This window comes from Canis aureus, chromosome 15, assembly GCF_053574225.1.
Source record: "Canis aureus isolate CA01 chromosome 15, VMU_Caureus_v.1.0, whole genome shotgun sequence".
Classification (NCBI taxonomy): Eukaryota; Metazoa; Chordata; class Mammalia; order Carnivora; family Canidae; genus Canis; species Canis aureus.
This window is the reverse complement of record NC_135625.1, coordinates 20,191,500-20,208,000: the sequence shown is the minus strand read 5'-3', so window position 1 is coordinate 20,208,000 and position 16,501 is coordinate 20,191,500. Positions and strand designations below refer to the sequence as shown.

The 16,501-nt window shown below is 47.0% G+C and overlaps 1 protein-coding gene across 1 annotated transcript in view; it reads left to right on the top strand.

Moving 5' to 3' along the window:
- The window catches only part of ENPP6 (ectonucleotide pyrophosphatase/phosphodiesterase 6), a 112,836-nt gene that overhangs the window by 78,481 nt on the left and 17,854 nt on the right, over window positions 1-16,501 (top strand). The window contains exons 3-6 of the mRNA XM_077848679.1: window positions 1,010-1,121; window positions 9,818-9,959; window positions 10,695-10,874; window positions 13,634-13,771. Coding sequence (XP_077704805.1) covers window positions 1,010-1,121; window positions 9,818-9,959; window positions 10,695-10,874; window positions 13,634-13,771 — 572 coding nt within the window. The remainder of the gene's footprint in view (window positions 1-1,009; window positions 1,122-9,817; window positions 9,960-10,694; window positions 10,875-13,633; window positions 13,772-16,501) is intronic.

The following is a 16,501-nucleotide window of genomic DNA, read 5'->3' as shown; positions in this document are numbered from 1 at the left end:
GCAACTATTTCTACTTGTCTAGGTCTGAGGCAGAGAAGCTGAGGCCATAGCAGCTCCTAACATCTGAATGCATTTAATTCTTTTACTTCATTTTGGGGCACCTGGGTGGCTCAGTCAATTAGGCTTCTGACTTGATTTCAGCTCAGGTCATGACCTCAGGCTCATGGGATTGAGCCTCACGTCAGGGTCTGTGCTCAGCACATTTTGCTTGCCCCTCATCCTCTACTTTCCCCCTGCTCACATGCTCTCTATCTCTACAATAAATAAATAAAATCTTTTTAAAAATTCTTTTACTTCATTTTGGGAGAGGCAAGGTCATGTCTCAGAATCCTTGCTTTAATTCAGTGATTTTTAGGATTGCTAATTTAGTGCAGTATTTCTAAGTTCAGTTAGATTACTGAAATATTCATTTTGTTGTTCCAGGATAAATCAGATACTATGTAATACCTGAATTTAGAGTAGATAAAGACACACTAAAAGACTTAGCAGTTATGAAAAATCCATGAGAAAAACATTTGATTGAGACCTTTCTGTGTATGAATTAATTTTGCTTCAAATTGGGAAAGACAAACATTAACCAATTTTTGCTAGTCCTTGTCATGGGATGCCAGTGTCACACAAGAACAACATTGTGAACTTCTGCTTCAGTTAAACAAAACTATGGTTAAAATGTGCCACCTGGGATCCCTGGGTGGCACAGCGGTTTGGTGCCTGCCTTTGGCCCAGGGCACGATCCTGGAGACCCAGGATCGAATCCCATGTCGGGCTCCCGGTGCATGGAGCCTGCTTCTCTCTCTGCCTGTGTCTCAGCCTCTCTCCTCTCTCTGTGTGACCATCATAAATAAATAAAAATTAAAAAAAAATGTGCCACCTGGCAGCAAGAAGTTCTAGTTCATGAAAATGAACAAAGATTTTATTTTGACTAATGGTGTTTGCTTCCTGAAATAAGTTCAAAAACTTACCTTAATTATTGAAGAAAGTAACCATTTCCGATCTTTTTTCTTTTTAGGCTGTGAGGTTGAGATTCTTGGTGTCAGACCTACTTACTGCCTAGAATATAAAAACGTCCCAACGGATATCAATTTTGCCAATGCAGTCAGCGATGCTCTTGACTCCCTCAAGTAAGTGTCCCAAAGTTTTAGCCATGCCATTGTTCTCCATTGTTTCCAGGACCAATAGCAAATGCTAAAGTGAATTAAGAAGGCATGGTGCAGGTGGAATAATATCTCAGAGATGTGATGAATCTTTTGCATGATGACTGTTAACTGCTACCAGAGAATAATTGTGACTTAGTCATTTCAGGTAGGGGCACTCTTTGTAAATGTTGAATTGAGAGCAAGAACGTCCCCATGGTTTTGAGACTTTCTTCTTTATGTTGATGGACAATAGAGAAGCAATATGAATGTCAACATCTCTGTAATTAAGATTTTGTGAATGCTTGTATTTCAGAAAATGTTATTATTTGGCAAAAAAGTGAGGGGGATCTATGGTGAAGTCAATTGGAAAAAACTGCCTATCTACCCTCTTCTTGGTAAAGGATGAGACACATTAGCGTGTTAGAACATAGAACCTTTTCTTCCTCCCACGTAGAACAATGACACAGAATTTTAAGAATGCAGAAATCATTAATGTTGTCTTAAATAGTACATGAGAGTCTGTCAGAGAAACTGATCAACAGGGAAGGTCAGGCAAAAGCCTCAAGTCAATCTCAGAAGTCACCAGATGTGAAGTCAAGATGGGAGACCAGGTGAGGTCGACCTGAGTAATCAGCACCAAGAGGCTAAAGACGTTGGGGCTCTCACATTTCCAAGATGATGCTGGATTTGTAGTCACCTTGGCTGCCTCATGGGTCTCCTGGATGGGATCAAGGCAGACGTCCCATAGTAATCAGTGTGCAGACCAGGGAGGGACCAGTATTCCTCCCAGGAGAAAGAGCCTGCTTTCAATCTGGGCAGACTCCAAGGGCTGGCGTATTGTAGGCACTGTGTCCAACTCGCCAGCAGTAACCACATGAATTGGCTTGTAGCTAAGATTGCCCCAGATATAGGGTTCACCAATTATGAATCCCATTCCTGCCATCACCACCCCAAACATCACAGGGAACAGCAATCACCCCCACAGGACTGTACAAGGAGAAAACAATATCCCTCCCCTCTTCAGTTCTTAGAATAATTCCTCTTCCATGAGACCTACCAAGATGAGGGTTTGAGGAATAGGAAGGTTCAAGTTCTGACGGATTGGAGAGGAAATAGGTTTGGAATACTAAAAAATGGGGATGTAACAAACTTAAAAGTTTAGTTTTTTTTTTTTTTTTTCTGGAGGGAAGAGGGAAGGGATAGGGTCTGGAATGAACTTTAAATAAATATTATTAACTATTGAATAAATATTCTTCAACATATGGTTTGTAAATCATGTGTGTTATATGATCCTGCCTCTTACCTACTCTGCTTGCTTTTCCTTGCCCACAAGTGCTGGCAAACCACACACATGATGAACTGCAATATCGTGTTGCAAACTAGTTCGTGCAAAGCAGAGGAGCACTATGCACACAGCAGATGAGCAGAGCTAGAACTGAGGAATAGCTCTGTGTCTATACAATGCTGTTTGCAACATATCCAAAATGCTAGCCATCCCGACAGCCAGTTGCCATGTGAAATATGAATATTTAGAATATAGTTGTCATACAAATACTTCCAGATAACCCAACACTCTATTGGGGAGTGTAATCCTTTTTGCATTCATTTTGCCTTGACATCTGAATGCTTAATTACATCTGTAATTAAGATTTAGTGAATGCTTGTATTTCAGAAAATGTTATTATTTGGCAAAAAGTGAGGGGAATCTGTGGTGAAGTCAATTGGAAAAAACTGCCTATCTACCCTCTTCTTGGTAAAGGAATTACTGTATACAACCCAGTGATTCAACAGGTAGAGAGTCACTGTCATGAGAGGCTCAGGTTAACCTGGGCCTGCAGGCTGGCCCGTCCAAAATGACGTCCTTGTCCTAAGGCACATCAGATCGCCGGAGGAAGAAGTGCTGGGCTTTGTTTCCCAGAGAAGTTTCTATTCCTATTTCTCTGTTTCTCGAGAAGTTTTTGTTTTTCCATTTTCGAGCAACATGACAAAGCTAAAGGACATGAGGGAATAATATCTTTACCTTAGAGCTCAGCACTTAGAAAAGGGGAAGATGGTAGTGGGGGTGGTCGTGTGTTTATGTGTGTATCTTTGTGTGTGTGTGTATATGTGTGTGTGTTTAGCAAAGGCATTGGGCTCCCCTAGACAGAAAAGGCTACAAAGAATTGGCGTCCCAGGAAAGTGGCCCTGAGCTAGGCCTCTATCTGAAGTGATCAGGTGCTACCACGTTGCTCAATTGACACCATTTGCATTGCAGTCTCCATAAATGGCCCTGAGCTCCAGGGGGGTAGCATTCACATATCTACCATGTGAACAATGCTTCTGGAGTTGGGCAGCAAGAGCCTGGGCAGGATGGAGTCAGGTCAGTACAACTGTCTTGTGGGGTCTTCATACTGTCAAAGTTAACAGGGCCACCAGAAACAGCCCCCGTGAATAGTGGTTGGAAAGATGGAGATCCACCATCTCTAAAACTAGTCAGGGCTTAAAATTGGAGAGAGAGAAAAAAGAGAAGAAATGTAATAGGCCAGATGATACTTATTGCCTGTGGAAGGCGGTAAGATGATTTAGGCTCTCTTGCAAAGAAAAAGAAGGCACTTCCTTTAATGAACCTACCTATGCATTTTTTAATTTTTAATTTTTTAAATATATTTTTAAAAAGATTTTATTTATTTATTCATGAGAGAGAGAGAGAGAGGCAGAGACACAGGCAGAGGGAGGAGCAGGCTCATGCAGGGAGCCTGATGTAGGACTCGATCCCGGGTCTCCAGGATCGCGCCCTGGACTGAAGATGGCCCTAAACCGCTGAGCCACCGGGGCTGCCCAACCTATGCATTTTTAATTAAATAAGTAATTAAGTAATTTAGAGGGGGAAAGGCCAAGGGAGAAGGAGGGAGAGAATCTTAAGCAGGCTCCACACACACAGTGCAGAGCCCAACACAGGGCTTGATCTCACAACCCTGAGATCATGACATAAGCCGAAACCAAGAATCAGATACTGAACCTACTGAGCCAGGCAGACAGCCCTAACCTATGCATTTTTAGAACATGTCTCATTACCTTCTTACAAAGTAGAAAAAAGATGGACATTTGTGGGCCAACAGTTGCCCAGTCTGGAACAATCAAGGCCACTTTGCATGTAATAGCTTGTTCATGTAAGAATGTGACTCCAAGGAATTGTGAATTCTCCTGGTCCATGTGTTTAGGCAAAGATGTATTAATTATTTATCTTTCTATCAGACGCCTCCAAAAGAAGGAGCAAGTGTTAGACTCCATACCTTACCTCTTGGTTTCTGCTCAGATCTATCTCAAGTTTCTGTTTATAATTTGAAGAGTGCTTAGAGTTCACACAAATGTGCAAACACGAGCATGCAGGTGCATGTGTGTACACACTCACACACACATTTCTCCATATCAGTGCTACATATAGAGTGTCTTTGTCCACTCTGCTATTAGTCTGAGAGACAGAAGGGGGTACAGGATAGACATGCTTTTACAGAAGGCAGTTCAGGTTGACCGAGGGACAGCATTTCAGCAAAGGACCCAGCTCAGCCAAGAAGCTGCACCGTTCTGTGGGAAGGGCTAATCCAACTTCCATATTTGATCCGGGCTTTGCCATCCAGGGCTCATAAAGCTTTATTGACCCAACTCTTATTCACAGCTGATGCTACCTTAGCACTTAGACAGCCTCTAGCACAGAGGAAAGAAGGGGAAGAGAATTCATGTCTTCAACACCCATCTGCTAGCATTGTGTCAAAGGTGCTATTGCACTGACCTACTTTGCTCTTACACCTACCGAATTACACAGATGTCACTCTCCCCCTCTTTCAAAGAGGCCACCGACTCTCCCAGAGTTAAGTACCCTGCCTCAGGTCGCACACAACTAGTAGGTGGCGGAGCCGGAGCCCAGTTCTGAGTGAGAGGTGCCTGAACACTTCAGAGTCAACTTCACAGCTCTTCTGGTCTACACCCATACCTCGAAGGTGCCTTGAAACTGAATCAGATGGAGAGGATGTAGCGGATGGGTCCTTTGCAAGTCACCCCTGTGGGGCTGTGCTGGGACTGGGGCTCAGGAGGGCCTGAGGTTGAATGGTGGCCTTTGTGGTGTGCTTGCTGTTTGATGTGTTCAGCAGCACACAGCCCCGGTCACGGGGGCATTATGCACTATGCCACCACACAGGGGACAGCGAGGAAGCACCCCCCCCCCCACACCACAATGGAAAGCAGTTTGTGATCACATCACTTAATCCATCCTTCTGGAAGTTCTGCGTGTAGGATCGTCATGCTTCGGCAGGCGGGAAAAGGGGCATGAGTAGCTAATCTGGGGTCATAGGGTGCAGGGGCAGCAGCCACGTGAGCGGTGACAGCCACATGCAGCCCTGCCTGCCTGGAGGGGCCAGGAGGCTACTCCAGCAGATTGCCTGATGCAGCCTCTCAGAAGGGTTGGTCAAATAACAACTGGGTCATGAAAGCAGAGGACACAGCTGCTGTCCATTGTTAAGGTCCAGGCTACAGAAAACAGCTCCCAAGGAATTCCTTTAGGATCCCAGAACCTCAGTGACTCCTGGTGCCTATAAAGGAGTGGACGGATGACGAGATGGTTCTTTCCACAGGCCACGGAGCAGCTGGCTCAAATGCCCTGGCCTTTGTCCATTTTCCCTGGGGACTCTGAGGGAAGGGGCTCAGTACAAAGGCAAAAGCCATCCAGGAGCATCTGGAAGGAAGAGTGAGATGGAAGGCATCTCCTTCCCTTTGCCCCCTTTTGCTGTGTGTCAAGCACATTACAAACATCAGCTCACTTAATACGCAGCGTAGCCCTCAGTGGAGGTTTTTCACATGACAAACTGAGGCTTCCAGATATTTCTGCTGTTCTTCTGAGACCTCCAGGTCTCCAGTATAGCGAGATTCACATCTTTGAACCCAGATCTGTCTAATTCCAGTGCCCTATCAAAGTATAATTTTCAAAATTAAGCTTCTGTCATGTACTCAATACATAGGCACATGAGAATTATGCCAAAGTTCAAATTACTTTATTGCTGAGGGAATCGGGGGATGACCAGGCTGGCTAAGTGGAGAATATGAGAAACACACCTGCGAAGGAAAAAAATGATGCAGGATGATGGCATACGATTATCGTGCGATGTAGAAATGCTTCAAGACTTAGAGGACAACCAGACCATGATCTTTGGGACTGCTTTCTCCATCAGGCAAAAATAGCCTTCATCTCACTCGTTTCCTACAGGTTCACAGCTAGGTTTACACAGCCCGGGCTCGAGCTGGTCATAAAGTCTGGTGACCCGTAAGCAAGTGTATTAGACACTGCTCTTGTAGGACACAGAAATGACAGGCAGCTGTTTGTTGGGCCTGATTTCTAAGTGTTGGATCACTTTTCTTAACAGTTGATAACTTCAACCATCCCTTTGAATTGCCCCCCATTTCTCTCTCCCTAAGTCTTCTCTTTCCAACTCACTTCAGCAAGGAAAATGTATGTGAGGTTATGGACTTTTACACTGAAAAGAGACCTGGACAGTGTCCTAAGATGAGGGGGGACCTAAGATGATGGGGGACCTGGGTATCTCTGAAACCCTAGGGCTGGGGGTTCCTTGCAGCTCTTAAGTACTGGCCCACAGCCACATGTCCTTTTGGCTCAGTTCCTGGACCCCTAAAGCTATAAATTATAAATGGCCAACAACAGGTCTGCAGGCATTTCCACCCATCGCTCCTCACCCAACCGCCCCATTACAAATGAGCTGACCTGTGATGGAGACCAGATCCATGTGGAAAACAGCTGGCGACCAAGAATCTGTCTGCTAAACTCCAAGCAGGCGAGAGCTCTCAGCCCTTGAAGACTCGCGTTCCTAATAAATCGATGAAACTCCAACCTAGAAGTCTTTTCCAAAAGTATGTGCATAAATCCCTGAATCGCCAGCATCCCAAATCCAGTGTTCCTCTCACCTGGGGTTGACAGCTCCTTGAAAGAAAGCCGTCGGGTAAATCTGTGATACTGGCTTCTTGATCGCACAGGGATCTGTGAACATGGTGAAGAACCTGAAAGAAACCAGCCGAGTGGCTGCTGCATTAAAAGACGTGTCTACAGTGCAGTGACCTACAAGCATTGCATTGAGTTTTAATGCATCAGTCAACCCTTTGGTGAAGTTTTCGTCCCGTGCAAGCCCTACCCAGAAACGTGCACCCTTGAACACAGGATATGCTGGGTGAATCTGCACACCTGGGAAGCTACAGATGCAAGTGCATAAAGCAGCTAAAGGCTGAGACTTATCTGAGGGAATGATTTTATGGAAGGTTCCATTATGTTCATTAGTTTATCAGTGTAATGAACATGGGCCTCAAAAAAGTTTAGGGATGTGTACGAAAATGTCATTACCTAGCGAGAACTTTCACCCACGACCCACAGGCTTGTGGGACCCTGGAGTGACTTTTTGTCCTCTGCTGTCCATTCACACATTAGCGAGGATGAATAATGATAGTATCACTTGTGAGAAACACCTAACCCAGTCTCCACTGTGGAGGAGGGTGGTTAATGGTATTTGTTAGCGAAGGGCCTGTTTTGTTCTAAAAAAGAGAAAACACTTGACTAGCAATTTTGCTTAACTTGAAACCAATGTGCATTCGAAACTATAAAAGAAATGCCCTTTAGGGTGCACAGAAGAACATCACAGCATCATTAAAGGGCAAGCCCTCTTGGCAAGTATGACCATAACGAAGGAAGATTCCAGGCTTTGGAATATCTTCTGAAAACTGTTCCCCAGTATAGTCAATGGAGGAGATTCGGACTTTGAAAAGCCAAGGCTCATAGAAATGTTCTCACCTTGGAGATTCATGACATCAGGTCTAGGTATGTCTCTGTGAGGCCTTGAGTAAGTCCTAGAATCCTTTCTGATCTGTTTCCCCATCTGCAAAATGTACAAATGCTTTTCTTAGGGACCCTTTTCATGGTGGTTCCGGTATTCTGCATTCCAGGCATGCCCAACCCCCAGGCATGGAGCATTATCCGTCAAGAAGGGTGAGATTCTTAACAGAGAATAAGGACCATTCCCACCAGAAGGTTAAGCAAAATGCTGCCCCATTGGTGTGGGCCATTGAGGTCTTTCTTAGTGGTTGTGATCAGGGTTTTGGAGTCAGCCCACTGTGGGCTTGAGTCCTGGCTCCATCTCTCGACAACCGTGTGGTGCGGACAACCATATTGAGCTCTCTGTTCAGTGTGTTCCTATCTTATAGGGTTGCTGTGAGGATTAAATAATGAATGAAAAACCTTCAATATCATGCTTGACCCAGTGTCATTTATTGAGCACTCTTAGTATACTTTCAACTGACCGTCATAGAGCTCCTGCTGTATGCCAAATACAAAAAGCTACAGCTGAGCTACAGTGGAGGGTGAATGGCCATCCTCCGAAAGAACTTCAGGGTTTAGAGGAGGGGACAGAACCTCAACAGGCCACTACAGCTCAGAGTGAAAGAGCATTACTTCGTGGAAGGGGCAACATCTCCCCCTGAGACCTGGAGGATGAGGAGGGGCTGGTTTTAGCTCTAGTCATGCAAACCCCACTCTCTGAACGACGGAGAGGAGATTTTCTCCTCCTCCATGGATTGCAAGACACGAGGCACAGCAGGCTCTGAGGACACACATTCTTTTTTTTTTTTTTTAAGATTTTATTTATTTATTCATGAGAGACACAGAGAGAGGCAGAGACACAGGCAGAGGGAGAACCAGGCTCCATGCAGGGGAACCCAGGACCCCAGGATCACAACCTGAGCCGAAAGCAGACACTCAACAGCCGAGCCACCCAGGCACCCTGAGGACACATAGTCTTTTATTGCTCATGTTCCAAGTGTTGGGCAGCCACATCAGGAGACACCATGCCATCTCATTTGTGTATGTGTGCATTTAAAATATAGCTGTTCAAGAGAAATAAGGCAAGGCAGCAAGAGTATTATTAGCCCTTGTAAAGTCCAAACAAAAGAATTAGCTTGAATCTCTTTTGCATTGCTTCACCTTCTGACCCTTACTGCTCTCATCATTAGCATCGTCATCATGATGATCATTGTTCCCTTCTGGGGCTTTGGGAGCAGTTGTGGGGAGAGCTTGAGCTGGGGAGGGAGGGAGGGAGGGAGGGAGGGACGGGGGCAAGCACTGTGCGAAGGAGGGAGGTGCATTCCCCGGCACCGGCCTCCCCTCCCCGACACTGGCCTCCCCTCCCCGACGCCTTAGGCCTCACTCCAGTCCAGATCACTAGTTCCTGAGCATTCTTAACCCAGTGTCAAGGGCTCGGGTGGTTAGTACTCTGCCGTTATCACTATTATCAGCACCGTGGCCGAGAAAGACAGATCTTCCAGAACCAGGGTCTCCCTGGGCCGCGTGGAAGTGTGGTCACTGTTAGGATTGACTCCGTCCACACTGGAGCTGGCCCTTCATGGAATAAACGTCCTCATAGAGTAAGTGTCTCTTAATAATAGTGTCTATTAATAAGTGCCACATGCATGAGTGGGGCCCTCGGGGCCGGGCTGTCTCCACGCAGTTGTCCTGTGTCCGTTTTAAGGCGGCAGCTTTGCCTGGCCCGCGGGCCAGGGGTCTGGGGGCGCCGGGGCCTCCACAGAGGACCGCTGAGTGAGGGGGAGAGAGCCGGCGAGGCCTCCCTCGACTTGGTCTCTCCACCTGCTCCTTCCAGGAGCGGCCGGGCCGACCTGGCGGCCGTATACCACGAGCGCATCGATGTGGAAGGCCACCACTACGGCCCCTCCTCGCCTCAGAGGAAGGACGCCCTGAGGGCCGTGGACACCGTCCTGAAGTACATGACCAAGTGGATCCAGGTAATTAAAAGCAAAGCCCACCAGGCTGCTCTTCCCTCTCGTGACTTCCTTCCCGTTTCCCTGACTGCCACACCCCCCAACACCTTCCTTCTTGCTGTCCTTAGCTGGCCAGGCCAGTGGCGGGCTGCCATGGGCCTGGTTTCTTCACGCAAGGCCTCTTCAGACACCAAGGGATCCCCTTGTTTTACAGGCAGGCCAGCAGGGTTGAAATGGCCAGATCTGCATTACTGCCTGGCCTAGCTGGCGAGATGGCCCAGGTCTTCACCAAACAACTTCAGTAAGTCTGCTAACCAGGCTCAAGTGGGCATGCAAACCAGACCTGGGTTCTGTGCCTGGTGCTGGATGACTCCAGATAGGGTAAAACCTCCCTGGCCTTTGTTTTCCAATCTGTAAAATGGGTACGTGACAGTTCCCATATCACCACACAAGTTTGCAGAAAGAGCTGAAGCAAATGAAAATCGAGAAAGTGGCTGGAAAGGCTAAATAAAGCCCAGGAGGGGCGATTTCTGGCTCTACCAGAAAGCGGAGCGTGCTTTCACATTGCCCTCCTCAAAGTGCTTCTGCGGTGATTTTGAACTGGTCTCATCAGGGCAGAAAAGTAGACGATTCAGTCTAGGATTGAGAAAGGATCCTTTCCCCTATAACTTAACGGTTGACAACACTTCTTTACGAGACTTTCCAGAGTAAGCACGTCTTGGTCCGGGCGCCGTCCTGACGACCTCTGTCCTCCCACAGGAGCGGGAGCTGCAGGACCACCTCAATGTCATCATCTTCTCAGATCACGGAATGACTGACATTTTCTGGATGGACAAAGTGATCGAGCTGACCCAGTACATCAGCCTGAGTGACCTGCAGCAAGTGAAGGACCGAGGACCTGTTGTGAGCCTCTGGCCAGCCCCTGGGAAACACTCTGAGGCAAGAAGCACCATGATGGGGGGAAGGGGGAAAGGGGGTGAAGAAGGGAGCTGACCTTGGCCCTGTGGCTTTAGTGCCGGCCAGGAGCTGGGCCTCTGGGGGCAGATGGCCTACTTTGCCGCTCACTTGACCTCTGCCAAGTTGCTCATCCTCCTGTGTCTGTCTTCTCTTCTCTGAAACGGGCATGATGGTATCTACTGCATGGATGTTAGTGGAAATTAAATGGAGATAAAGGATGTGCGGTGCTTGGCATGTAGAGCTCTTAGCCCTTTGGTAGGGCTATTTTATTTTATTATTGGCCCAAACGCGGCAATTCTCAGGCAAAACTAGGGGGGATATCGGATGCGTACAGAGAATGCTCTTTCTCCGGAACAAAGCTGCCCTTCTGATCTGTTCCCATCAGGGAACTGGAGATAGAAAGTGATGAATGAACAAAGGCTGAGGCCACATGTGCCATGGGTCAGCTCCTTATCTAAGGAGCCACGCTGCTTGGGTGCAGATCCCACCCTGATCACAGACTCGGAACTCATAGCTCCCTGACCCGGCCCCTTGCTTCTCTTGGGTCCATGCAGGGGGCGATGCCATCATAGCCACCCTCCTGGGCTGCTAGAGAGCACACAGAAGCGAGCACACACATGGGCCCACCTCAAGGATGACCTACATGCCACTTATTACAATGATCACCATCGACGGGGGGCATCCCCAAGAGAATGCTCCCTATATCACTGCCTTCCAGGAACTCAGCACCCTGAGATGGCTAGACTTCTATTTACTCTTCTCTCCAAACCATAATTATCTGTAACACTTGGTAAATCATGATGAGAAAATGAGGAAGGAGCAGGGCCTTTGGCCAGCTGCTTTGCCCCATGTTGCCTCATCATGTTCCAGGGTAAGCTTTGGGGCTCCTGCCCACTCCCAGAGAGAACTTCATGCTCCAGACCAGGACATGAGTCTCTTCCTTGGGAGAGGCTCAGACAGCTGCCAGTGGAGGGGCCAACCACAGGGTGCCAAGAATAGGCCTAGGGTGGGCCTGGCGCCTCCATCTATCCTCATGGCAGCAATGTGGTTGACAATGGATGCTTGTTGGTATTGATGGACACTGCGTGCAGGAGGAGGGGGTCCTCTCCACTGGTCCTTTTAGCCCCTCCTGTCCACTCCCATATAAAAGTCTAAGATCTGTCTGTTTGGAGATTGAGAGACACAGTTGCCAACAATGTCACTCCTCCCCAGTCTTGCCCCATTTCCTGGGGACGCTCCTTTTTCTCAAGTTCCATGGTCAGGAAGCGGAGGTGAAATTCTTCAGTTCGGAGCCAGGAGGAATACTCTACACATTGGCAGGTCCCACAGAAAATGGCTTCTTGCAAAGAAGTTCTGTTTTCTTGGCAAGGAAGACCATCTGTATCTCCGACTTGGCGCTCAGGGACATGCCGCCTCCAGAATGCTTGAGCATCAGCAGCTTACGAGCTGGGAAGAGCTTCTTTCAGCGCGAGGTTCAAGCCAGGCAGTTGCCTGAAGCAGTTGGTGGATTATTCAAGAGTGGGGGCTGTGTTTGGGTGACAGTTTGTCATGTGAGGGACACAACAGTTTGTGAGACCTGGTATGTGTCATCAGATTTTTCACGTATCCAAAATCTTTCTGCAAATGCATCCTACTTTCCTTTAGAACTATGGGAATCATAACTCATGGGGTCGTCAGAAACTCTCTATTAAACAGCCTGAAGGCTAATTATTCTCCAGATTTGAGTTGAAAAACTCAATTTTAGATTCAGTTCTACCCAGGAATATGTGCCTGATTTGGCGAAGGGCCAACAAGTCAACATCAGCCAGTTGATTTTAATGTCAGCCATAAATATTTAAGCTGCCGCTAAATATTGAAAATCTGTGCGGAGTTTACACCCTCATCATGAAGATAGTGTAATGAATGGCAGACAACGACTAGTACTTTTAAGACTCGGGTATAGGTAAGACGGGCTCTAGGTCAAGTCAAAGAACAAACCCTCTTCTTTGATCTTAGTGGTATTTAACATCAGGCGGACCTATTCCTCATTTGCCTTTTAATTTTACTATAGTGTTTTTGACATAGATAAGCTTTTGTAATCTTGTCTATTAACTACTGAGTAGACGAATTATTATAAAATATTGTAAAGTAAAAAGGGGCACCTCTGTTCAGTAGCTATCTAAGAGGTTGGAAGCTACTCTCTTAAATTATAAGTTACCATCTCCATAATTCTCCTTATAGTTTTACCATATATGTTCTTTAGTTTTATAGTTATTTGAACTTCACATAATAATAATAATCATCCTGTCTGTATTCTCCCGCAACTTGCTTTGTTTTGTTTTCTCAAACTGAGGTCCCGGAGATCCGTAGCTCTGTAATTGGTCCATCTTCGTTGCTGTGTAGTATCCCACCCCAGAACCACACAGGTTATTTTTTCCTTCCACTGCTGCTGGGCTGTTCCAGGCTGCAGTATAGATCCCTCTATGCCTCCTGGTGCACCAATGTGAAGGGCTCTCGCTAGATTCCTAGGGGCTAACTTGTTAGGTCATGGGGTATGTGGATCTTCAGCCCCCAGAGATGAAGCCACCTTGTTCTCTGAGACATATGGAAGGTTCTCATGTTTATGGAGTCAAACCTATCAGGTGTTTCGCTAACTTTCTCTCTTTGGTCTGTAAAGTTCTCCCTCTCCTCCGAGTCCAACAAATATTCACATATAGTTAAGAAAGAGAAGGCAAAACCGATCACTCTTGTTCTCTTCGCAGGTGTACAACAAATTGAGAACAGTGGAACACATGACTGTCTACGAGAAAGAAGCCATACCAAGCAGGTTCTATTACAAGAAAGGGAAATTTGTCTCTCCTTTGACTTTAGTGGCTGATGAAGGATGGTTCATAACTGAGGTAATCATAAAATTATGACAAATATGTTCATTAGACCAATTCTATCAAACAGCCCAGGATAAATAATTATTTGGCTTTTGCCCTTAAAAGATTTTGTTTTCACTTAGGTATCCTCCGTTGCATTCCTTCCACTTTTAGAGACTCAAAAGACGTGGTCAGGTGACTCTGTAGACACAAACCGTAGACCTTAGACTTCATGGCTCCACCGTCTCTATATTTTAACAAACTGCCCTTAACTCAATTACCCAGGCTTACAATGTAACCTATTCAGTTTAAAGTGGAACAATTACTGTGAACCAAAGCAATCGCTCTAGGGCAGTGAAAATCAAGGAGAGGCTCAGCTCTGCTTTCACCTTTTAGAGAAATGTTTGGCAAACGCAACTCCAGAGATCCAGGTTCCCCAGTTAGCCAACTTGGTTTTACAGAGGAGATCATCTTGCGTTTGAGGTCCAAACCCTCATTGCCTCGCACACACGAATGACTCCAGCAGCTCCTGCCTGCTGGCCTGGACTGCAGGCTCCCGGGGCTGGGCTCTTGGATCCACTTTTCTGATCCCCGGCCAGCATAGGAGGGCCGGCCTTCAGGGGACCCGTGGTCAAGGCCTGTCTAGAATATGTTTGTGGAGAGGACACGGGTTATCATAGATGTGAGTTTGCAAGGAGCTTGCAGACAGACCAGAGAATGGCAGGTGTTGAGACATGGGGGTCTTTGATTGATGCCAATGAGGTCTAAGGCCTAGGGCTCACATGATTCCCAGAGAGAGGGCAGGTGATCAACAGAAATACAGATCAGACAGCTGAGTGGAAGTCTAGGGACCTAGGTGTGGAAAAATGGGAGTTCCCTGACATGAAATCCGGGCCTTGAGGGGGACTGAGTCATTCCTGTGTGCTCTCAAAGAGGGGCATCTGGTCACTCAGGATACAGAACAGACCCGGTCAGAGCTGTCAGCCTGCACAGTCCTGAGGCCGAGCGGGGCCCATCTTATCATTGGACTTTGGCTTCCACACTGTGTGACTGTAAGTTTCCAAGAAGGTCCTTCTGCCTCCACATGCTTCTTTCTTCACTTTATCACACTGTTTGGGGTTTGCCTGGAGTGAGATTATTCCAGGCTCACAGCGTTTTCATATACAGTGATTTGCTCACAGCTTCCTTTGAACACATGTGCAGTCGACCGACTGTGTCACCTGGGTAGGTGCTATATGACTTTATTCCCTAAAGCCAACTTTCCCCAAGTCATTCAGAAGGGTTTACGTTTTAAAACTTTTTCAGTTCAGGAAATTCTGGTGGAATTACTGTGAGTTTTTCAAAGTGAAGAGATGATGAGGGTCAGTCTAGTTACCTGTCACTCATTTCTTAGCATGATGATGTGCATCTAGTGTTTCCTTTCTCATATTTAGCTGAAATCGAGTGTACTGAGAAGCTGGTTCATGGTGGGGAGGGCGAGTGAGGTGATTTGGAGTAATTTATGGGAAAGTAGTCTTGGGTGGGAAGAGTGCCAAAGCCAGAGACACTGCACAACTAATGAGGTGCCATCTCCATTCCAGTGGGAGGAGCCCTGAACCCTCCGGTAGGGTAGGGTGGGGACCAGGAAAGCTGCTCTAGCTCTGAGTGCTTTCTGCAAGGTAAGCATCTTGGCAGCAACACATCCAGCAAGGAGATGCACGGTGCTCCACTGAGTGATTAAAGCACAGTGATGGGGCCCTGGGGGTATCAGCAAGATACTCTCGGTTGTAAGTCATACACCACTTGAATAAATGTGCCCTAAGTAGTAAAGGTTTATTAGCTCACATAACTAGAAGTCTGGAGATAGACAGTTCCTGGGTTGGTTCATCCAGCTGCTCAATCATATCAATCACATCAGGCTCCCCAGTCAGCTCTTTTGCAGTTCTTTTGGCTTTCCCCTCAGGGTCACAAGATGACTGCTGCAGCCCCAACCATCACACCCCTTCAGGTCACCCCAAAGCAGAAAGGAAGGGGTGTGGCTTCTTCTTGTTTGTCTCCTGCTTTTATTAGGGAGCAAATATACCCCAGAATCAAGAGGCAGATATGGGTTTTATGGGACTCTGACAATTATGAAATTTGGTGGGGTCTCTCTTAAAGAAAAGAATATGGAATTACAAATATAAAATTAGGTATAAGGACTCAGGAGAAACCCCGGAGAATGAGAAGCCCTGATGCTTAAGATTCTTTAACTGCACTGTTAATCTGCTTCTGCCCCCACCTCGCTAGCCAGCCTCCCCTTAGGTTTCATCTAGAAACAGCAGCGTGGCTAGAAAATTCCTGCCTTGAGTCCGCTTTGGTCCTAAGACCTAGCACTATGCTGCAGTGTGGAACTGGGGTGCCAGAGTCACAAGACAAATGTGAAACAGAGGCTGGGGAATGAGGCACACAGGGCCCCTGGAACTTAGATCACGAAGGTGAGGAGGTGATGGGAGAATGGGGACAGAGGTGCTGGCGAGCGGGGGGTGGCCCACTCACAAAGCCGAGTGATGGGGCCTCGTCACCTCCTCCCCGACCTCCCAACACCCCCCCACACACACACACCGAGGGTCCAAGGACCTGCTCTCCTGCAGGAAGCCTGCTGAATTATGTGTCTTCCGAGAGCCAGCCACGTGCTGATTGCACACCATATTATAAACTACCTTATACCATGTTGCTTTTGTGTGTCTCACGTGATGACACAACACACAGACACACATTTGTGTGACCCAGAACGAAGTCAGTGAGTTA